Raw genomic sequence first — 19,031 nt, 5'->3', positions numbered from 1 at the left:
TTTACCGATCTTGAATCCTCATAAGAGATACTCCGATCTCAGACCTCCAAATCATATTAGCCCAACACTTATCTTAAGTTATGCAGTGCATGACATTCACTTGCGAGAGACTTCCTTCAGGGGAGTTGATCCGTTCCATGATGATATTGATGATGTGACAAACACATTTCCAAAAATTAGTGGATAGCTGGAATCCTCCAAAAAATTTGAAATTTCACCTGAATAGAAATTAAAACTCCATTTAAAAACATTATTAAAACAACGCAGATGTTGCCATGTTGTTTTCTAGATGACCTATCATTGTTATCATTGTTGTGGCGGTTGCGTAGCACTACCGAGCAGTGCTGCATCGAAACATTGCCAACAGTTTGTTCGTTTTCCTTTGTTTTTTTTTTTTTCTTTTGTAATTTATTTTATAACAACCCGTAGAAAGCGTTTGCTTTATTATATTCACCTAAGCTGCACAATCGCAAAGAAAACGCTACCCCCAGCCGGGCAGGAAATGAGGCTACGGTACGCAAACGGAGATGAAGCGTACGCGACAATAATTATTATAATTACATGACGTGATCCTCTATTTCTGCATAAAATATTGCAAGCGCGTTGCACTTGGGCGCGCCTCTCGCTCACCCCTGTTCGCAGACAACATCGCATTGTTGACAATCGCACTTGGCGCACCGATTGGCGACTCGATACATTTCATTTGAGCCGTTTTGGAATCGACTCCCCGGGACCCGTTCGCACAGCGGACGCACTGGCCCGGTGGTTCATTATGTATTCATTTCATTAAATTATAAAACTCGTCTCCTTGAACGCACTGCTGGTACATTCTTAATATTTTGCGCCAAGCAGAAATGCAAATCCATCACGGACGAAACACGGGCGAAGTTTCATTGATAAATTGTTTTATTATTATAATAAAAAATAATAAAGCAAAAAATAAATCGGAAGGACAACCCAACACCCATAATTAAGGCACACACACACACACACACACCCGTACATGACTGGTGCTCCAACATATGTGCTGGCCGGATCGATTGTGAGCGGGCCAATCGCCAATCTGTCTGTCGATAGCTTGTTGCGAACCGCCAACCATCCAGCGAAGTGAACGCCAAGCGACAACATCGACGTAGCATAAATTGTAAAAACTAATTATCAACTTACCTGTATTTCTTTCGCATTGTGTGTGTGTGTGTTTCATTTTTTTTTCTTTCTAAAACTTGCAAATACTTTCATTAATTATCATCATAAATCGATCGATTAAACGCCACGGCTATTTGCATTTTAAAAACGTGATTTTCTCGTCCACATTGCGAGACGGGCTTTCGCAACAAGATCACCATTCAGCAGGTTCGACGGGCAGCATATGTTGCATATTACTTCAAACGGCTAGAAGAGACTGAGATGGGCTGGCAAACAACAAAAAAAAATAAACCGATCAGTGCACGTCTCCCGTATTGCATTTGCACCCGGCTGGGCAGTAATTGATCGTACGGTCAATAATTGTGCTTCGAGGCCACCCCTTTTTTTTTGGGGGGGGGGGGGGGGGGGGGGGGGGGGGAATGCATTGGTACGGGGTACGATAATTTCCTGCCAGCTACAAATTGTCCACATTTCACCGGTGCAGCGAACGAATTGTCGAAACAATTCTTTTCTCCAACTGCAACACTAACGCCCGGAGCGGAACCATCGCTGCAAGGCTCAAACATAGTAGCCACACGGGAGTAACGCGTAAAATCCCGCGTCCCGGTTGTGTGGTGCGCCACCAAAAAAAGATTATTAAAGAACCCTGCCTGACGTTAATGTATATTACCTTTTTGGAAGCAGCTTTTTTTTTCTCTCTTATACACCCGCACAGCATCCCCAAAGCCTCGGGAATGCTAAATCAATTTTGTATCATTTTGTTACAACTCGCATGAGCATGGGCAACATGAGTTTCGCTTTATTACCCCGAAGACTTCGACCTTTTAGCTGTTTTATGCTTTGTTGAGGATTGAACGCCACACCGCACAAATGCAGTTCGTGGCTTTTTTGTTGCCGTGTGGATGATGTACATATAGGTGTGCATGCTCTTCTGTGGTGCTTGTCTAGACTTTCGTTCCCACACAGTTCCCGTACGGCACACGGGCACTGGTCGTGTCATTCGCGTTGCTTTCTTTCGTGGCAGGTCTCTTAGAGAAAGAAGTCGGACTAAAAAAAAAACCCCCCGCTCTCCTGTTCATTTACAGTGGGGCATTATAGGTTGTGCGAGATCTGCATTTTTCTGCTGAGTCTGTTCTTTATCTGGTGTCGAAAACCTCAATTTTGCAAATACAGTCAGGTTGCCTGACGATAAACGCTTCCTCTTACACGCGGATTCGAAGATAAGAGGGTTTTTTTTGGGGCAATTTGATTAGTTTATAGCACTGAGTTAGTTTATAGCACAAAATCTAATGCAAAAAGGTGTCAAATTGGTTGAAAATGTCTTTCTTTAACGTATAAGACATATCTTTTCCAATTTTTGGCAATGTTTTCTTTAGTGTTGGGTGAATCTGATGTTGGAACTGAATGAATGAATCTGAATCTCTATTTAAAAGATTCATGAATCCTCAAAGATTAATAAATCCTGCAAGATCCATGATACCCCCTCCCCTCTCTCCTCCTTCGGTCTCTTTTTTCTTGGTGTAACGTCCTTCTAGGTCTGCCATTTCTGTCTTGACTAAGACTTAATTTTTCCACGTAGCTGGATAGTCCGTCCTTGCTGCTGGAGATTGGTCCGGATGGGATTTTGGACCGATCCTGTCGTGTGAAGATCGGCAACTCTACCAACACCCCAACCGGCAGACTCCCTCTCGGTCATTAGTTGTGACCCAACAACCCCCATTTCGCTCGAGTCTTTAAAGAGACTTGCTCTGGAGATTCATGATTTTTTTGGGAGACGATTCTCGATTTTACGATGACTCCACACTTAAGATTCATATGAATGACTCTTTTTCAAAAGATTTATTAAGCATAATACTGGTTTTCACGCAAAAAGTCGCCCATCGAGTTGCGGAATACATATGAATGTAGTTAACTCTGTAACTTTGAAGTATAAACGACGTTGCAGGCGAAGATTCAAGATCTTTCCTGGATTATAGCTTTTCTACGCCGCTATAATAATGTATCTCGAGGACTGCCTGTACTTTCTAAGGTGCGTTATATTCCATCTACACTACGCTCATGTACGTCTCCAGACTCCACTTCACGACACGCCATTTTGCTCTTAATGAAGTTGAATACGGTACAAAAGTGACAAAACGAGCTGTATTGCCACGTACCACACGGGGCAAAAGCAAAAGGTCAACAGTGTATAGTTTCACCCTGTGCATCGGCCAAGATCCAAAAACCGACCTCAGTTTTGCTGTTGCAAAAATGCCAGCGCTGCACACGGGTGCCCAGGGATTACGGCTTGACACGAAGGGAACCGGGTTTGGAACCGTTTTCTTATTGAAATCCTTTGAAATGGGAAAATGAGCGTTTTATCGTCTGATGACACAAGATGATGAATAGCAAACATGATGATGACACCGAGACCTACACGGACAAATTGTTGTTGAAAACCGTGCAAGGTACACATCACTTCTTACACCGGGCCGTAAAAGGGGGGGACAGGCATTCGCACAAACGTGCCAAGATGTTTTGATTGCGGTCCACTACATTCCGTTTGATGTTTTGTCTCGGCGTTATCAGTACGAAAACCAATCCATTGCATGGAATTGTTCACACTTCCGACCGGCAACGCACACAAAGCGCATTGCATTAGACGGGACGAGCTCATTTCAATGGCCATCCAGGCGGTTGCAAATAGGGGGCAAAAAGGGAATTATTGCACCATGTTTCTATACTATCGAATCAGTGATTATTGTCACCATCTGCTAGTAGACAGCTGGGATGCAGTGTGGGATTCCCCATTGGTCTACGGCTAATATTTGCCGAACTCTGTACTCACAGAACCTTTGCAATGCTGGATCGGGCTTTGGTGTATATTTACCAGCAGAAAACAACCATATACATAAGATATGAGTGTATTCAAACTGCGCAAAACTGCCTCTTGAGCTCACTGCGAAGTCGAATGATTCCTTATTTGGTGCTGGAATTTTCTACGGCCCTGAACATCGGTAAAGTTCTTTTCCTTAGCCCCGGAACGCGACAACATTTCACATTGCTGCAAGCTTTTGTTGCCCCAAACATAACCTCATTCGTCCTAATTAAAATAATTATTAATCCCAGGCAAAACAGGAAACCATACAGTGGACACTTATTCGTTCACTAACTTTTGTTTTTTGCCGTAAAAGCAACTGAAAACCTGCAACTGTGCGCGCGATAAGTGACATTATGGGTGAGTGATAAATTTACCATACCACTCACGTGACTCACCACAGGATGGTTCGAAAGTAAATCGTTACCCTGTTCCGTTTCTGTGTCTTATGTATCTTGGCATAAATCGACACCGAACAACACACGACACAACAGTATCCTCTCCTTCTTCATGCGAACTTTTTCACTTAAATTGCATCACTTCAAACAGAGGAGAGAAGAAGAAAAAACCAGCCCAAAATGGTAATTCTTGACTGCGAATAGCTCGGCGTTTGAAAAACCCGCGATCAATTTGCTGGAGTCGGAAACAAATAACCAAAATCTATATGTACTGTATGCCTTTACTGTCTCTGCCCATGTACCGCCTGGTTCCGAACCACCGCAGGGACGCAGGATTAACGAAGAAAATCGGAAAATTAAAGAAAAACACCTGCATTATATTTTGATGCCGAATGCTTTTTGCTTAGGCGAACCCGCAGGTACCATCCCACCCGCCCCCGGCCGTGCACGAGCGAGAAAGAGATTTTTGCCTAACACATACATTATGCTGCCCAGTTTTGAACATGTACATCACCGCGTATATGTCTTGGCGATAAGCACGATATATGGGCACTCGAAAAGCACCGAGTGCATCTGCAAATTATTAGTATATTATGTTTTTGTTCGACATCGGGAAAATTGTGTGTGTTGTGTGCCACGAACGTCGCCTGTAACCGAGGCACTGTTTGTTTACCTAATATCGACGCTTCGTTCGGCAAAACACCAACGTTCGTTCGTATCGGCATGCGCCGAGTATAGGCGGAGCCAACGCAATACGGATCACTACGCCTGGGAAGCAGCACCATGCGATGGGACGACCTCCCTCCCTTCCGCTCTCCACCCTTCCTCCCTCTCACCCCATCCAGTCTTTTTTCACTGCCCGAACGTACCACAAAACTTGCTTTAGAATTTTGATACCCTCAAATAAAAGTGCATACAATATCGTCTTGCAGGTTACCGGTGGAATGTGCGCCAGAAAATGTTGCGACAAAAACGCGATCCTCTGTACATAAGCGAAGGACCTATCGAAGAGATTGCTATTGCACTTTGCGCGAAAGTTTCTTGCTTTGTGAAGATTGCTTCTAGCGCGCGCGTGTGTGTGTGTGGGTTTGTGGATGTGTACATAAAATGTGCCATAAATTGCAAGTTGTATTCCATTCTTGATTATTTCCTTTCCCTAATATTAATCTTCTCCGAGCACAACGTTTGAAGAGAAACGAAGTGAAAAAAAAAACAGGCGTAATGTCTGCTGAATATGAAATGCGCTACTACAAATGCTTTTCAATGCACTTGCGGTGCGGTGGAGCATTGTAATGGGTTTTCTATTGTATGTACGGCTGAACGGCAAATATTTCACTATTTTAAATTCTCGCCAGCGATGGTACCAATTGTTCGTAGTATAGTATCATATCGGTACATCATATCACACTACAGCGAAGTGCAACTTTTACTTCATATCTTTTGCGTTGAGGCAATCGTGAATAATACTATTTGAAGGGTTATTACTTTAGTTAAATAACAAATATTTCTTTCGCATGAAATATCACTTAATCCTAATCGATCTACAGGCTCTTCTCACTCATTGAAACTGAGAAATGTAATTTTAGTACCTCAAACATCTGCATCTCTTCTCCATAAATTAAGGTTCTCTTTCTATTTCATAAGGAACAGATTGTTCCGACAAATGTGTAGCACTAGATTTTCATTAATACATTTAGTGAAATACATTGGAGCATCAACGGGTCAATTTGGATCACCTTGTGTGTGATAATTCAAATTTTCAAAACCATCAGACGTCTAGCGTCAGATGTTTCGAACACGATGGATGACGTTATGTCCCAACTGTCAAACAACCGCATATTGTCCAGCCTGCGGTGCTGTACGCTGAAATGGAAGACGGAAAACAGAAGCGGCTTTGAATGTTTTTGAGCGTGTGTTAGCAAGCGTAAGCTTGGGATATAAACAAATATTCATTTCACAAAAGTTACGAGTATTATTGCCCAACCAATAGCAACTCTAGATATTAGTGGTACGATTTTGCAGCGGCAAACATATCGTGCGACGCGGTTTGCTATCGATTGAATAGTAGAAATTGCATTCAATTGCTCAAAATGGACGCTTTGGACGCGGGAGAAATCCTCAGCCATTTGAATCATTTGGGGTATCGTAACATAACTGTGGTGCAGTTGAAAGAATTTCAAAAAGGTACGATAATTGAAAAACTGCTCGTTTTCACAGTAATTATCACTATTCCAAAACCTAATCTCGTGCATTGCAGATTTGAAAAAACTCATCCGGTACGATGCAAAACAGTGCGTAGAAAGTGATGGCAGTTTGAATGATAACGCAGCACCGGGCAACGTATTTGATAGATTACATACAGAAACAACGGCAAGCTACCAAGCAAAACATACACGATCGAAACATACAGAGCCAGCTGCACCGATGGACAAGGAAAACGTTACGCCAATTCAAAAAACTACTTCTTGTAAAAACAACGAAATAGTCAGCAAAATGTGTAAGTAATACATAAGCGCCCCTCCTATTGCTTTATCTAATTGTCACATTCTTGCAGGGATAAGACCGAAAAGTAGTCAATCTGTAAGACGAAGTGACCCCGTTGCGCTCTACCATTCATACAAAAAGGAATGGAGCAAATTCAAACAGAAATTACCCGGTGAAAACGATCATTCCGAATTGCGCTGGAAAATCAGGAACAAGTTGCTTGGGGAACAATAGATGGTACGAAAGTATAACACGAAGAAAGAAGCGTTTGTTAAATCTACATGCATCAGTTTACACTTTATTTATCATGTCTGAATTTGGTCATTAGTGCCCGAGCATCGTTGCGGTTCAAATGTTCCAAAAGTTTGTTCTCAATGTCTCGCACTGCACTTTCCGTTAGCACGACGGTATTGTGTTTTAACATCGAGTACACATTTAACCCATACGTTGGCATTAAGTTTACGTGCGCCAAGCCATCTGTACTAATGGATATGTTCTTCGGAAGAATATCGGACGTGTCGACAAACAGCACAGAGGGACCCCATAGACGAGCTGCAATCAAATCTTTCATGTACTGGGGATCTTCCGTGGGGATGTTTAAATCTTTTACGACATGCAAATCATCTTGCGCTAGCTTTATCGACATGGTAGAAACTAATCCCAACACTCTGTTGAAGAATGGTAGCATGTAGAAGTGCGTTGTCGGGGATCTTGGACCATGGGCAATTCCGCCTCCTCGCCACAAGGGCGACCGGATCGAACCGTGGCGCGCCCTTCCTAATCCTTTCTGGGGCCATGGTTTTCTTCCTCCTCCACGTACTTCGTTCCTTGTTTTCGTGTGGGCAAAGCTCACAAACCGGTACTTCCTTTGCCACTCGATATTCTGATGAACGATGTCAATTCGCGGCGCAGCACCAAATATTGAACTGTCCAGTTCCATGATACCGGTATGGTGTGGTTCTAGCGAGTCCATGTTTTCCAGCCATACTGCACGCGGCGGACGCCGATCTACTTTCGCACCGAACACTGTAGCTGAGGTAGAGTTGAAACGAGCGAACCCGTTAGTTCCAAACACTTTAAATAAGTTAGAAAACTTAAACATTATAAATGCGTTTGTTTCGTAACCGAGCTCTACCGAGAAGGGAAACAAACAGACCCAACTTGACACCGAGGTGCTGTCAAACATTTGGTTTGACAGTTCATGAGCCAAACATGAAATCCGTTATTGGGCCATTTTTGAAAAAAAAAAACATTTAATATCCAGACAAACATTTCGCAATGGTTTTTTATTAGAAAAAATAATTTTGAAGTGACTTCCAACAATAGATACAACAGATTTATTTTTTGGCAGAATTCTTCCATGTTCAGTGACCTTATCATTTGATTTCTTGATTAACTATGGGCACTCATTGTCAGCTTGCTGTCCAACATCAACTATGGGATCACACGAAACTTGTTTTGTTACCTCTTATGTACACTGCTTCATTATATACTTCATTGACGTTTGGCAAACTGATCAACTCACGCACACATGCATTCTTCGATTGCTTGCGCGAGGTTGTGCTGCTTGTCCGCCGAAAAAACGAGTTAATTTGTGCGTTCAACCCTACTACTTCGACATCGCCCGTGTGCGATTGATACCATTTTTCGGCCAGTTTCGATCGTAGTAAGCAAACGGAAGTGCACCGCGACGGTGGCAGGATTAAAACGCTCAACGTCTCACGCGTACGCCATTTTATGATTTTTATCGCTATTGACGACATCCCACACACTCGCGTAGTGAAGCATCCAATCGATTAGTTTCTTGATTAGTGCTACAACACGTTAACGCTGTAGAGAGAGAGCAACTAGCACCCGATTGTGAAAAATGCATCCGTCACGAGGATCAGCAATGAATAACGTTTCGATTACAGATTCTTGTGGTCAGCCGTTGTGTGAAAAGAAGGACTACTGTGACAGTGTCAATACCGATTCTGGGTTTCTTTCGGGCCATAACCTCAACTCGTCTGAGATTTTTGGGACGGAAGAAAGTGGTTCGTCGGAAACTAATCCCAGGAACGTTGGTGCGCATACATCGCCTCCTGCGAGTGAGAAACAGATCGAGCAGGAACCGTGTTCGAACGTCGACTCCGGGATGATTCCGGATGAAGAGTGTAACTCCCGTGATATGGGGTTGACCGACATCTGCGAACGTTTCGATCGTTTGATGAAGCGTGACTGGATGAAAAGTTTTCAACAGGATGAAATGGGTGAAACGTAAGTGTCTTGGCAACAGCAGCCCTCGATGGATGTTTTGGTGTAGTGTAGGCATAAACAATGGGCACTGTTTTTTTTTTTTACTTTCAGCCAGCTTCATCTGGCCGTATACGAGAGAAATGATGAGCATATTGCCAAGCTGGTTACAAATCTTCCGCGACAATTCCTTAACATCCAGAACGACGATGGGCAAACGGCACTGCATTTGGCTGTCCTGACCGATCAGTCCAAGATTGTGCGTCGCCTGTTGAGCGCCGGTAGTGATCGGTCTGTCCGTGATGTAGATGGCAATACCGCCCTACATCTGGCCAGTGCTATGGGCAACGGGAACATCGTCAAAGAGCTGCTCGCACCGCCATCGTTCAACGAGATCCCGCAGGGAGTATCGCATACAAAAGTGCCACAGGATATTGAATCGTGGAATTACGATGGTAAGTGGGTAGAATCAATTAGTCCATTATCGTTGTCGTAGCAGTCTTTTTTTCAATCTCCATTTATGGTCAAAGCGTCGTTCCTTTCAATCATAGCGCGTTGCTGTTCCGATAGAATGCAACAGAACGAGATGGGGTATGAATATGAAACGAAAATAGATGGCGGCATCCAGTAGGCATGGGTATTTCTAATTATAAAAAGGGACCGTGCTAAATTTAGTAAATGAAGCACGATCCTAGCAGCGATCTGCGCAAAATCGTGTTTATTTTGGTGTTAAAATCGTTCTGCAGAAGAATGTTAATGAATCACGAAGTAAATTCTCTATGCAATGCGTCTGTGGCAAGAGCGGAACTTGCGGATTGCCCCGAAACGTCTTCTTGTCGCACCACAAACATGACCACACGGTCCCGTTTACAAAGTCTGGTTTTTGAAGCGTTTGGGAAACCCTAACTTTCTACTTCGCGACGTGTTTCCCACATTCATAGAAATCCCGTGGGCCCATCATCATCCACTGGGAAATACAGGGGGCCTCGCGGATTGCAATCGCACGCAGTTCAAGCGAACGTTATATGTTGGGTTTTTCCCACTTATTTTGTGTACAACGTCATGCGAACCTACACTACTACGACCCACCACCACCACTCCATTGAAAGCGCATGGCTCTATTGTTGGGTTCGCTGTGTGCATTAGTGTGAGTGTTCACAGATGTTTGAACAAAAACGCTGTTTTCTAACCACCCGTGGGATTTTTTTTATTTGTTATTTTATGTAGAATTTTTTTTTTTGCTTAATTTCATACATTAATCATGTACCGTTCATTCATTGATGGCTACAGAATTAAATCTTTGCATCATATTACATCTGAGATACAGTCTCTGACATATTACCCGCATACCAATGGCTGTTCCGGGGGGTTGGGTTAACTGGGGGACGTGAAAGTGTTTACGATCAGGTTTTTTTTCTGTTATTTCATCCAGCGTGGATGGGAAATTCCGCTTTTGCGCGGTTCCGCATGTGTGTTTGCGTATTTATTTCTTTTCGCTCGGCCGAACTCCAGTGGATACACCTGGAATTGATAAACCACACACAAAACACATAGGTACAACTTAGTTACAGTAGGCGTTGTAACGCCGTTCAAGCATTTGAATTTTAACGTTGATCGGAAATGAGAACAGAATTGAAGCTTTTAGGACAGTTAATTAAGAATTATATGGTTGTAAGAGATAAGATACAAACAAAAGCAATTAATTTTTCATTGAGCGAATAAAATATTTTTTTTTATTTTCAAGCTTAAATGGAAGCGAATAATCTTACACCCTTCACTATAAAATGCAACAGATTCAATATTCATGTTTTTTCCTGTTTGACTAAGAAGGAATGTACTTCAGGATACTCGAAACAATACCATGTTTGTAATTTTTAAGAGAAAATTTATCTCTCTTATTGGATGAGAAGAATTTCAATTTTAAAATAAATGCATTCCAGGTGTAAGTAGTAAATTAGAGAGTGAGAAGTAAAAAATAAAGAAGAATTAAATCCACAAAAATTCAGCACCGACAACCTGCTCGGATGCTGACTGCCAACCGGCCTTTTTTGTAGTTTGAAGGAACTTCTCTACTCAAAACGCCTATGGTAACAAACGAAGCTGGAAGAGGAGGGACAATGACGAAGGGCTGAAGAAGTCTTGATGCTAATCTACGCGCCGTAGGATGAACTTGCTATGGTGCAGCGAATTAGACTCGTCAAGCTCAGTTAAACTGGTCATGTCATTAGAATGGCCCCGGACGATTCAGTCCGTTAAGCCCTTCAAAGTTGAACTTTGCCCAGCCGGTAAAGCTGAAAATGCGGTTCTTGACTGAGAGTTATTTGCCATTTCGTCTATTACACAAAGGGAATCAAATTTATATTAAAAGTATGCAACAAGTACTAGATAATTGTGTATATAGCGTCTGATTTCTTTGGATTTAAAGATTATCGACATATATAGGATACCAATATGCAAAATATTGTTTTAAGAAAAAAGCGTTTCAACATTAAGAATTTCTTTCAGAGATTCCGGAACCTCGAATAGATTCCTTGAGGTTCAAGAAAATGCAAGTCTTCATTTTTTTAAAGCATACTAACTGTAAATTACCCCCCTTGCGATCGTATATTTTTTATAATGTTTAAAAATTTGTGTATTTATCACTTACATTTTCTCCCTTTTGTCTTTCAGGTAAAACGTGTGTTCATTTAGCGGCCGAAGCTGGTAGCATAGAAGTAATTCGAACACTACTCGACGCCGGTGCCGACATTAACGCAAGGGTAAATATTTCATTAAACCTCCTCGAGGGGCTTTTTTTTGTATTGCTTTTGTTGTACAATCCCACTGATAAAAACCCCTCGTTATCATTGCCTCACAAAAAAAAAAACAATAGGAAGGAAAATCCGGAATGTCTCCACTGCACATCAGTATCGAGAGGGGCAACGAAGGGCTGGCAAACTTTTTGCTCGATGAATGTCCACTTCTCTCGCTGGAGGCGGTTACTTACGCGGGGATGACGGCTTACCAGCTTGCTCTCATACAAGACAAACGCATGCTGATCAGTGACCTGACGAGACGTGGAGCGGAACCAATTTCCCTACCGGAAAGTGATGTGGAATCCGATTCTGATGACGAAATGGTAAGCTAAAAGCAAACGCACATTAATGATAGTATATGTAGAACAGGATTGTAGCAAATGGGACGAATGAAATTTTGTTTTTCACTCACATTATCGTACGCATACGTATAAACACAATTAATGATCATGTTTTTAGTTTTGAGCGTTATCTATTGAAATACTGGTGAAACAAATTCACAACCGGTTTAGCAAATTGCTAGATAGATGTTTTTTTTTTTTAATTAGCGCCATATAATATTAGAAAAAGCTTCGTTATTGCCGAATGCGTGAGCCCAAGTTGCCGTAAGCACTACTTGGGTTATCCGACGTAAATCCCAAATTTTTCTTACACGAGTTACCGTGGACAGATAAAAAGTAACAGTCAGCTTTAGGCAATTAGTGAATCATTACTAGGCTGTAAGGTGTAGTAGTGTGTGGTAGCTCTCTATTTGTTTTAATTCTGTATGATTTCACATTCCACAGATCAGTAACTACTACGGGGCGAGTGCATTTTCGGCAGCTTTCACGGGATTATCGGCTATCAATGTATCTTAAAAGAACAGACAAAAAACAAAAACAAACACTATATTTTGGCCCCCTCAAATTGACCCAGCACCACCTACCCCAGGGGCTGCGTGCGAAAAAAAGAAATACAAACCACGCATACCGAGCGCAGATAGAGTAAAAAAAAACATATTGGAGCGTGGTTCTAATGTAAAATAAAAACCGTATGTAACTATTATTCCCATTCTAATAAGTGCCTTATTGTAAATGTTGGTCAAGATGAACAATTGTGACGTTGTTGGTCTCTTGTTGGCATAGTTAAGCGTATATACATGGGCATGGAGGTGTGATCGTGTTCGGATTACCGTAAACCATCCGCATCATCCGTCAAATGTTACAATGAAAAGAAATGATTCTAACACAGATTATGCACGCATCACCTTCCTTTCCACCCTTTCTCCCGCCCCACGGTCACCTGTTTGGCTTATTTCCAAGCCATCAAACGATGAAACGCTAAGGCTTTAAAACGTATCATTTTTTCGAAATGTGTGTTTTGCCTGTCCAACCCAAAAAGCAAAGGCGTCGATGTGTGTAATAGTGGTATAGCGATATGTTATTTATATGTTTCGATTAACTCGTAAGCAATTGTACATGTAACAAATTTAAAACAAAACAGAAAGACGATGTCGAGAAGCGAATAAAAAAAACAAAACTATTGCGAATGAACCTTCTTATTATGTCATCATTCTCTATTCGCGGCTTGTTAAAAAAGAAAGAAAACGTTTACGCCAAACAAAAACGGGATCGATGCACACGGGAGATGTGATGTTTACGTTTTTTTTTTATTTGAAAACAATAATATCCCATAACATTTACCTAACGAACAGGCATTTTATGCATAATTAACATGGCGCCACTATCGATTGTGGGTGTTGTTTTTTTTTGTATGTGTGTGTTAACGAAAACAAAACGGACTATCGGAAATTAACCATCCTGTACACAACGGCTTGCGTTGTTTATGATGGCGCTACTTTACTAAAAAATCCCCACTATGTAGATATTTGCGTTGTTAGTGTGTTTTACTTTATCGGTGTAGCTTTGTTAGTGATGGCACCCCCTTTTGTAGAAGAGTATATGTCAGGCTCGTACGAAACGGAAAGCTGTGTTTTTGATGCCGCCACACCCGCGGTGGTGGTGAGCTAATTATTAGCGGCTTTAACGCTTTACTCTACTGCGCATCCAATGTAGGCGCGGTGCGTGGTTGGAACGTCGGCAGTGGCGCAAACACTTGGTGGACTATATATGTTACCGCTTACACGTTGCCACACACACCGGGGAAGCGCACGGTTTACTTTGCGCTGCCCGGGTTCGGCAACTTCTCCCAGCTCGGTTCAATACCCCAGATTTGTCGCGCGTACTCGGCGATGGTACGATCGCTGGAGAATTTGCCACTGGTTGCGATGTTGTTGATGGACATCTCCAACCATTTCGATTGATCCTGCAAGAAGGAATGGGTTTGAAATTTAGAAACTAATAGTAATAATACTACTACTTCAGCGCCGTCGCCGACTCGCCCTCGTACCTGATATACGGCCGAAACACGATCCTGTGTTTTGATGTAGGAATCGAAATCAGCAAACAAGTAGTAGCGATCATACTTCAGCAGCACATTGGCCAAATCTTGGAATTCATGCGGATTGCCCGGGCTGAAGAACCCGCCCTGAATCTGATCAACGCACTGCTTAATGTCCGGATTCGAATTGTAGTAATCGTACGCATTGTACCCGCGGCACTTGAGATCCTCGACCTCCTCCACCGTCATGCCGAAGATGAAAATGTTCTCATTGCCCATCTCCTCGGCCATCTCCACATTCGCACCATCCAGGGTGCCAATGGTCAGTGCGCCATTGAGCTGGAATTTCATGTTGCCCGTACCGGAAGCTTCCGTACCAGCGGTCGAAATCTGCTCCGACAAATCAGCCGCCGGCATAATCTTCTCCGCGAGCGTTACTCGGTAGTTCTCCAGGAAAATGACCTTCAACTTATCGCCCACGATCGGATCATTGTTTACCACGTTGCCAACCGCACAGATTAGCTTGATGATTTGCTTGGCAATGTAGTATCCCGGGGCCGCCTTTCCACCGATCATGATCGTGCGCGGCGTGAAGTTGGCGGTCGGATCACGCTTGATGCGATTGTACAGCGTGATGATGTGCAGGCAGTTGAGCAGCTGACGTTTGTACTCGTGGATACGCTTCACCTGGATGTCGAACATGGAAGCCGGATTCACCTTCACACCGTAATCCTTCTCCAGCAGCTGTGCCAGCTTCAGCTTGTTTTCCTGCTTCACACGCGCCACGGCCCGCTGGAATGTAGGATCCTTGGCCCATTTCTTCAGCTCCTGCAGCTGCTCCAGATGGACCGGCCACTGGTCACCGATCTTCTCCGCAATCAGATCGGACAGGCCCGGATTGCACAGCAGCAACCAGCGCCGGGGCGTAATGCCGTTCGTTTTGTTCTGGAACTTTTCCGGCGTCATCTCGTAGAAGCACTTGAAGATATCCTTCTTGATGATTTCGGAATGGATTGCAGCCACACCGTTCACCGCGTGCGAACCGACAATCGACAGGTTTGCCATGTTGATGCGCTTCTCGCCATCCTCCTCGACCAGCGACAGTGCACGCATACGGCCGAAATCGCCCGGGAAACGTTTTTCAACTTCTTGTAAATGCAAAAAGTTTATATGATAGATAATCTCGAGATGGCGCGGCAGAATCGACTGCAGCATCGACACGGGCCAACGTTCCAGCGCCTCCGGCAGCACGGTGTGGTTCGTGTATGCGCAGGTACGCGTCACAATGTCCCACGCCTTCTCCCAGCTAAGCTTCTCGTCGTCGAGCAGGATGCGCATCAGCTCGGGAATGGCCAGCGACGGATGCGTATCGTTCAGCTGTATCGCCACCTTGTTCGGGAAATCATCAAACGACGTACGGACGGCATCGCGCGAACCAAACTTCGATGCCTTGTAACGGCGCACAATATCCTGCAGCGTGGCGGCACACATAAAGTATTCCTGCTTCAGGCGCAATTCTTTGCCTTCGAAGAAGTTATCGTTGGGATAGAGCACGCGGGAAATATTTTCCGCCAGATTTCGGTCCAACACGGCCTGGATGTAATCACCATCGTTGACTGGTACATGAAACGGCAGCAGAAGTGTAAATATTAACGCATCGACCAACTACTTCAGCATTCAAATGGAACAGTTCCCATCGATACTTACAGAACTTGAGGTTGAAATCAATTGGCGATTTGGCAGACCACAGGCGAAGTGTGTTAACGACATTGTTGCCATAACCGGGCACCGGGTTATCGTACGGCATAGCGAACACGGTCTGCGTGTCGACCCACTTTTTACCCTCGGGTGTGTCGATCACTCGGCCATAGAAATGGATCGGGATCATGTATTCCGGGCGTGCCTTCTCCCACGGGTTACCGTAACGCAGCCAATCGTCCGGTTCCTCAACCTGTTCTCCGTTACGGATCTTTTGTGCAAAAATACCATACTCGTAACGAATGCCTGCAGGTTGGAAACGGAAGGAAGGGGTGGCTGTAAAAATGTCTAAATACAACTAAAAAAAAAAAGCTCATATACCATATCCATAGGCTGGCATTCCCAGCGTTGCCATGGAGTCGAGGAAGCAGGCAGCCAACCGGCCCAAACCTCCATTACCCAAGCCGGCATCCTCTTCCAGCTCCTCCAGCTCCTCAATGTCCAGACCCATCTGATACATCGCTTCATCGCACGACGTCTGTATGCCGAGATTTATCATGGTGTTTTGCAATGATCGTCCCATGTAGTACTCCAAGGACAAATAGTACACGCGCTAATATGAAAAAAAAATGAAAAACAACGGAAACGAAAACATTACACTTTGCTGCCGCCGGCCATGTAATGTTTTAATTTGTTTTTTTTTTTTTTGCTGCTATTCATTCTATTATCAAATGCAATTCCACTTCCTTCGCGGCAATGCGTTTAGTTTAGCCGGGCGCCTGATTGTAAGTTATAATAATTAGGTCATTGTTATCGCGTACAACCGTCAACTATGTCACCGATGCTTATCACTAGGCATGCTAATACTAGTGATAAGGGAATCAAACATCCGCTTATCATGTCCTACCCAGGCTGATTCTAGTTTTATTGGCTATATTTTTGTAATCATTCTAAGCATCTTGCTGGTGTTATAATCTAACTATGACCACCAGCCGCTTATTATGTGACCGCTGATTTGTACTAACGAACAAAAAAAAAACCCGCATTTAAGTCACCTGACTTTCGCAAAGAATTTGAAGAATATTTCCTTCCCTTCCTCGGCACACCATTGAACGAGCTCTGGTACCCGAGAGATCGTAGACTCGTGCTCATGTACCGAACTCTTCACGATCACCATTTGCCTGATTGCCATTGAAACATTATCCATTCCACCCAACGTCTCAACACTTCTTCCCACCGAACCGGTCTTTCTATTAGTAGCACTGACAATTAGAGGTCAAATATCGAGTTCATGGAGTACGACCGTATATCGCACTGGCTACTGGGATCGCCATCGCGAAACGCATGCAACGAACCAAAGAAAAAAGGGGAGGTGGTAGCAGGATATACTTACTTTCGGATCCTTCTCGTAGTAATATTGCTGCGTTCGGATCCATCGCGACACCAGATGATCCTTCACGGTATGGGCCAGGGCAAAGTAGTAATCACGCACGGTGGCTACGTTCCTATCCTTCACCAACGTGTAGTGAAGATGCCGATTGAAATCCTTCTTGATCTCGTTCACATCCTCCAGCTGGGCTATGCCGCGCACACTGATCTGTTTCCTTTTATCGACATCTGATTGTGGCTTTGCCATCGTGAAAACGTTGCTAGAATTTGACTCGTTTGCAAGACTCGATACGGAATACCGTGGAACACTTGGACGAACACAACCGCTAAAGGAACTGCAACGGTGCAAACGCGGACCACTCTTCGAGATTAGTGTTCAGAAAATGGGATTCTGGCTAGCTTCGTTACTTCTTCGGTCACCTTGCGAAGGTCAAACATGCGCTGTGTTGTTTTAGCGGCTGTCATCCAGCGAACCTTACAAATGTTCACTGGCAAATGCAACGGTTGCACGGTTCCGTTCTATGCCAATTTCGACGTTTGTGTTTGTACAAAAAATTAGGTCATGTATTTTTGAACAATTCTTTTCAACGTTTTTTTTTAAATGGTAATTCTCGTTCGTTTTGCATTTTGTTTGATTGTCTGTTCTATTAAGGCTTACCAATGTATTATTGAAACACTTTAAATGAGCAGTTAAATAACAAGTTTGCGGATTTAGTTAGTTTTCTTGATTTATTTTGTGGTGTTGGATTGCTTATGCTTCGGTTTTTTTATTGGACATCAAACTTCGAATTAACACAACCACTCAAGAACCAGCGGTACTTAGTTTAAAAGGTGTTTTACATACACGGTATGAACTTAGGTTTTAAATGTGCTATATTTAATGTTAAATTTTCAACAAAGGCAAAACATAATCTACCAGCTCGTACATGCGGATGAAACCGGTTCTTTCACTCTTTCCCAAAACGTTTAAGTGAACGCGAACACAACGCATGTTAAGATAGAAAGGTCTGTAGTTTTATTTTCTAGCTATGGCGAAACATGCAGCTTAATGTTGGTTGTGATTATTTTATTCCATACTCGAGAGATTTCTTTTGCAATATTCATTTCATTCAAATGTTTCTATAGTGTAATTTAAGCATGTGCTGTAAATTCTACATGGAGTGTTTGTATTGGCCTATAGCTTTAGGTTTTTCTTTTCTTTTCTCTGTTTCTTGTCTCCATTCCACTCGTCAAAATCTTCCGCCTTTACGTGAACGAAAGGTGGGAATAGTTTTAAAGCGTACCACAGAAAACAAAAACCAACGTGAGGAATACCACAAAAAGGCAAAGCCGAACATAATTCAGAGAGGTGGGCTCGAAAACAAAACGTTACAATTTGGCTGTGCCAATAAAGCATTCGCAACGCTCAATTTCAGTACAATCACACGCAACTTCAAGGTATGTTATATTTTCTTAAGAGAAATAACACTAGTTTCTTTTTTTTTTTGTTTTCGGGTACGTGGCAAGCCACACAATCTCAATGACGACCCCCAATCGCACGTGCTACACACATTATGGACCTCCTTTTTTATCTTTTGTTCGATCGTTTAATTTAAGAAGTGTTATAAATGGGGTTCACTATCAAGAAGCCTACGGACATTTAAAAATTTTGAT

The 19,031-nt window shown here is 43.1% G+C and overlaps 4 protein-coding genes across 4 annotated transcripts; 2 read left to right on the top strand and 2 right to left on the bottom strand.

Annotated features, from left to right (window-relative positions):
* The first annotated feature begins 6,491 nt into the window (after window positions 1-6,491).
* On the top strand, window positions 6,492-7,119 carry LOC128715010 (uncharacterized). Its single transcript, XM_053809891.1, has 3 exons — window positions 6,492-6,585; window positions 6,659-6,898; window positions 6,956-7,119. The coding sequence occupies exons 1-3, from the start codon at window positions 6,492-6,494 to the stop codon at window positions 7,117-7,119; spliced, it is 498 nt and encodes a 165-aa protein (XP_053665866.1).
* A 64-nt stretch (window positions 7,120-7,183) lies between these two features.
* LOC128713611 (39S ribosomal protein L4, mitochondrial) lies at window positions 7,184-7,987 on the bottom strand. Its single transcript, XM_053808471.1, has one exon. It carries the CDS (start codon window positions 7,985-7,987, stop codon window positions 7,184-7,186), a length of 804 nt encoding a protein of 267 aa, XP_053664446.1.
* Window positions 7,988-8,752: 765 nt separating this feature from the next.
* On the top strand, window positions 8,753-12,769 carry LOC128710811 (NF-kappa-B inhibitor cactus). The gene is made up of 5 exons (XM_053805663.1): window positions 8,753-9,141; window positions 9,232-9,572; window positions 11,788-11,876; window positions 11,990-12,235; window positions 12,698-12,769. The coding sequence occupies exons 1-5, from the start codon at window positions 8,753-8,755 to the stop codon at window positions 12,767-12,769; spliced, it is 1,137 nt and encodes a 378-aa protein (XP_053661638.1).
* A 1,297-nt stretch (window positions 12,770-14,066) lies between these two features.
* Window positions 14,067-17,625, bottom strand: LOC128715785 (glycogen phosphorylase). The gene is made up of 5 exons (XM_053810700.1): window positions 17,383-17,625; window positions 16,371-16,602; window positions 15,999-16,295; window positions 14,301-15,907; window positions 14,067-14,216 (listed from the first exon to the last, which is right to left on the bottom strand). Exons 1-5 carry the CDS (start codon window positions 17,623-17,625, stop codon window positions 14,067-14,069), a joined length of 2,529 nt encoding a protein of 842 aa, XP_053666675.1.
* Window positions 17,626-19,031: the final 1,406 nt, after the last annotated feature.

This window comes from Anopheles marshallii, chromosome 3 (assembly GCF_943734725.1).
Source record: "Anopheles marshallii chromosome 3, idAnoMarsDA_429_01, whole genome shotgun sequence".
NCBI lineage: Eukaryota > Metazoa > Arthropoda > Insecta > Diptera > Culicidae > Anopheles > Anopheles marshallii.
The sequence above is the reverse complement of the archived record's forward strand: the minus strand, read 5'-3'. Positions and strand labels throughout refer to the sequence as shown.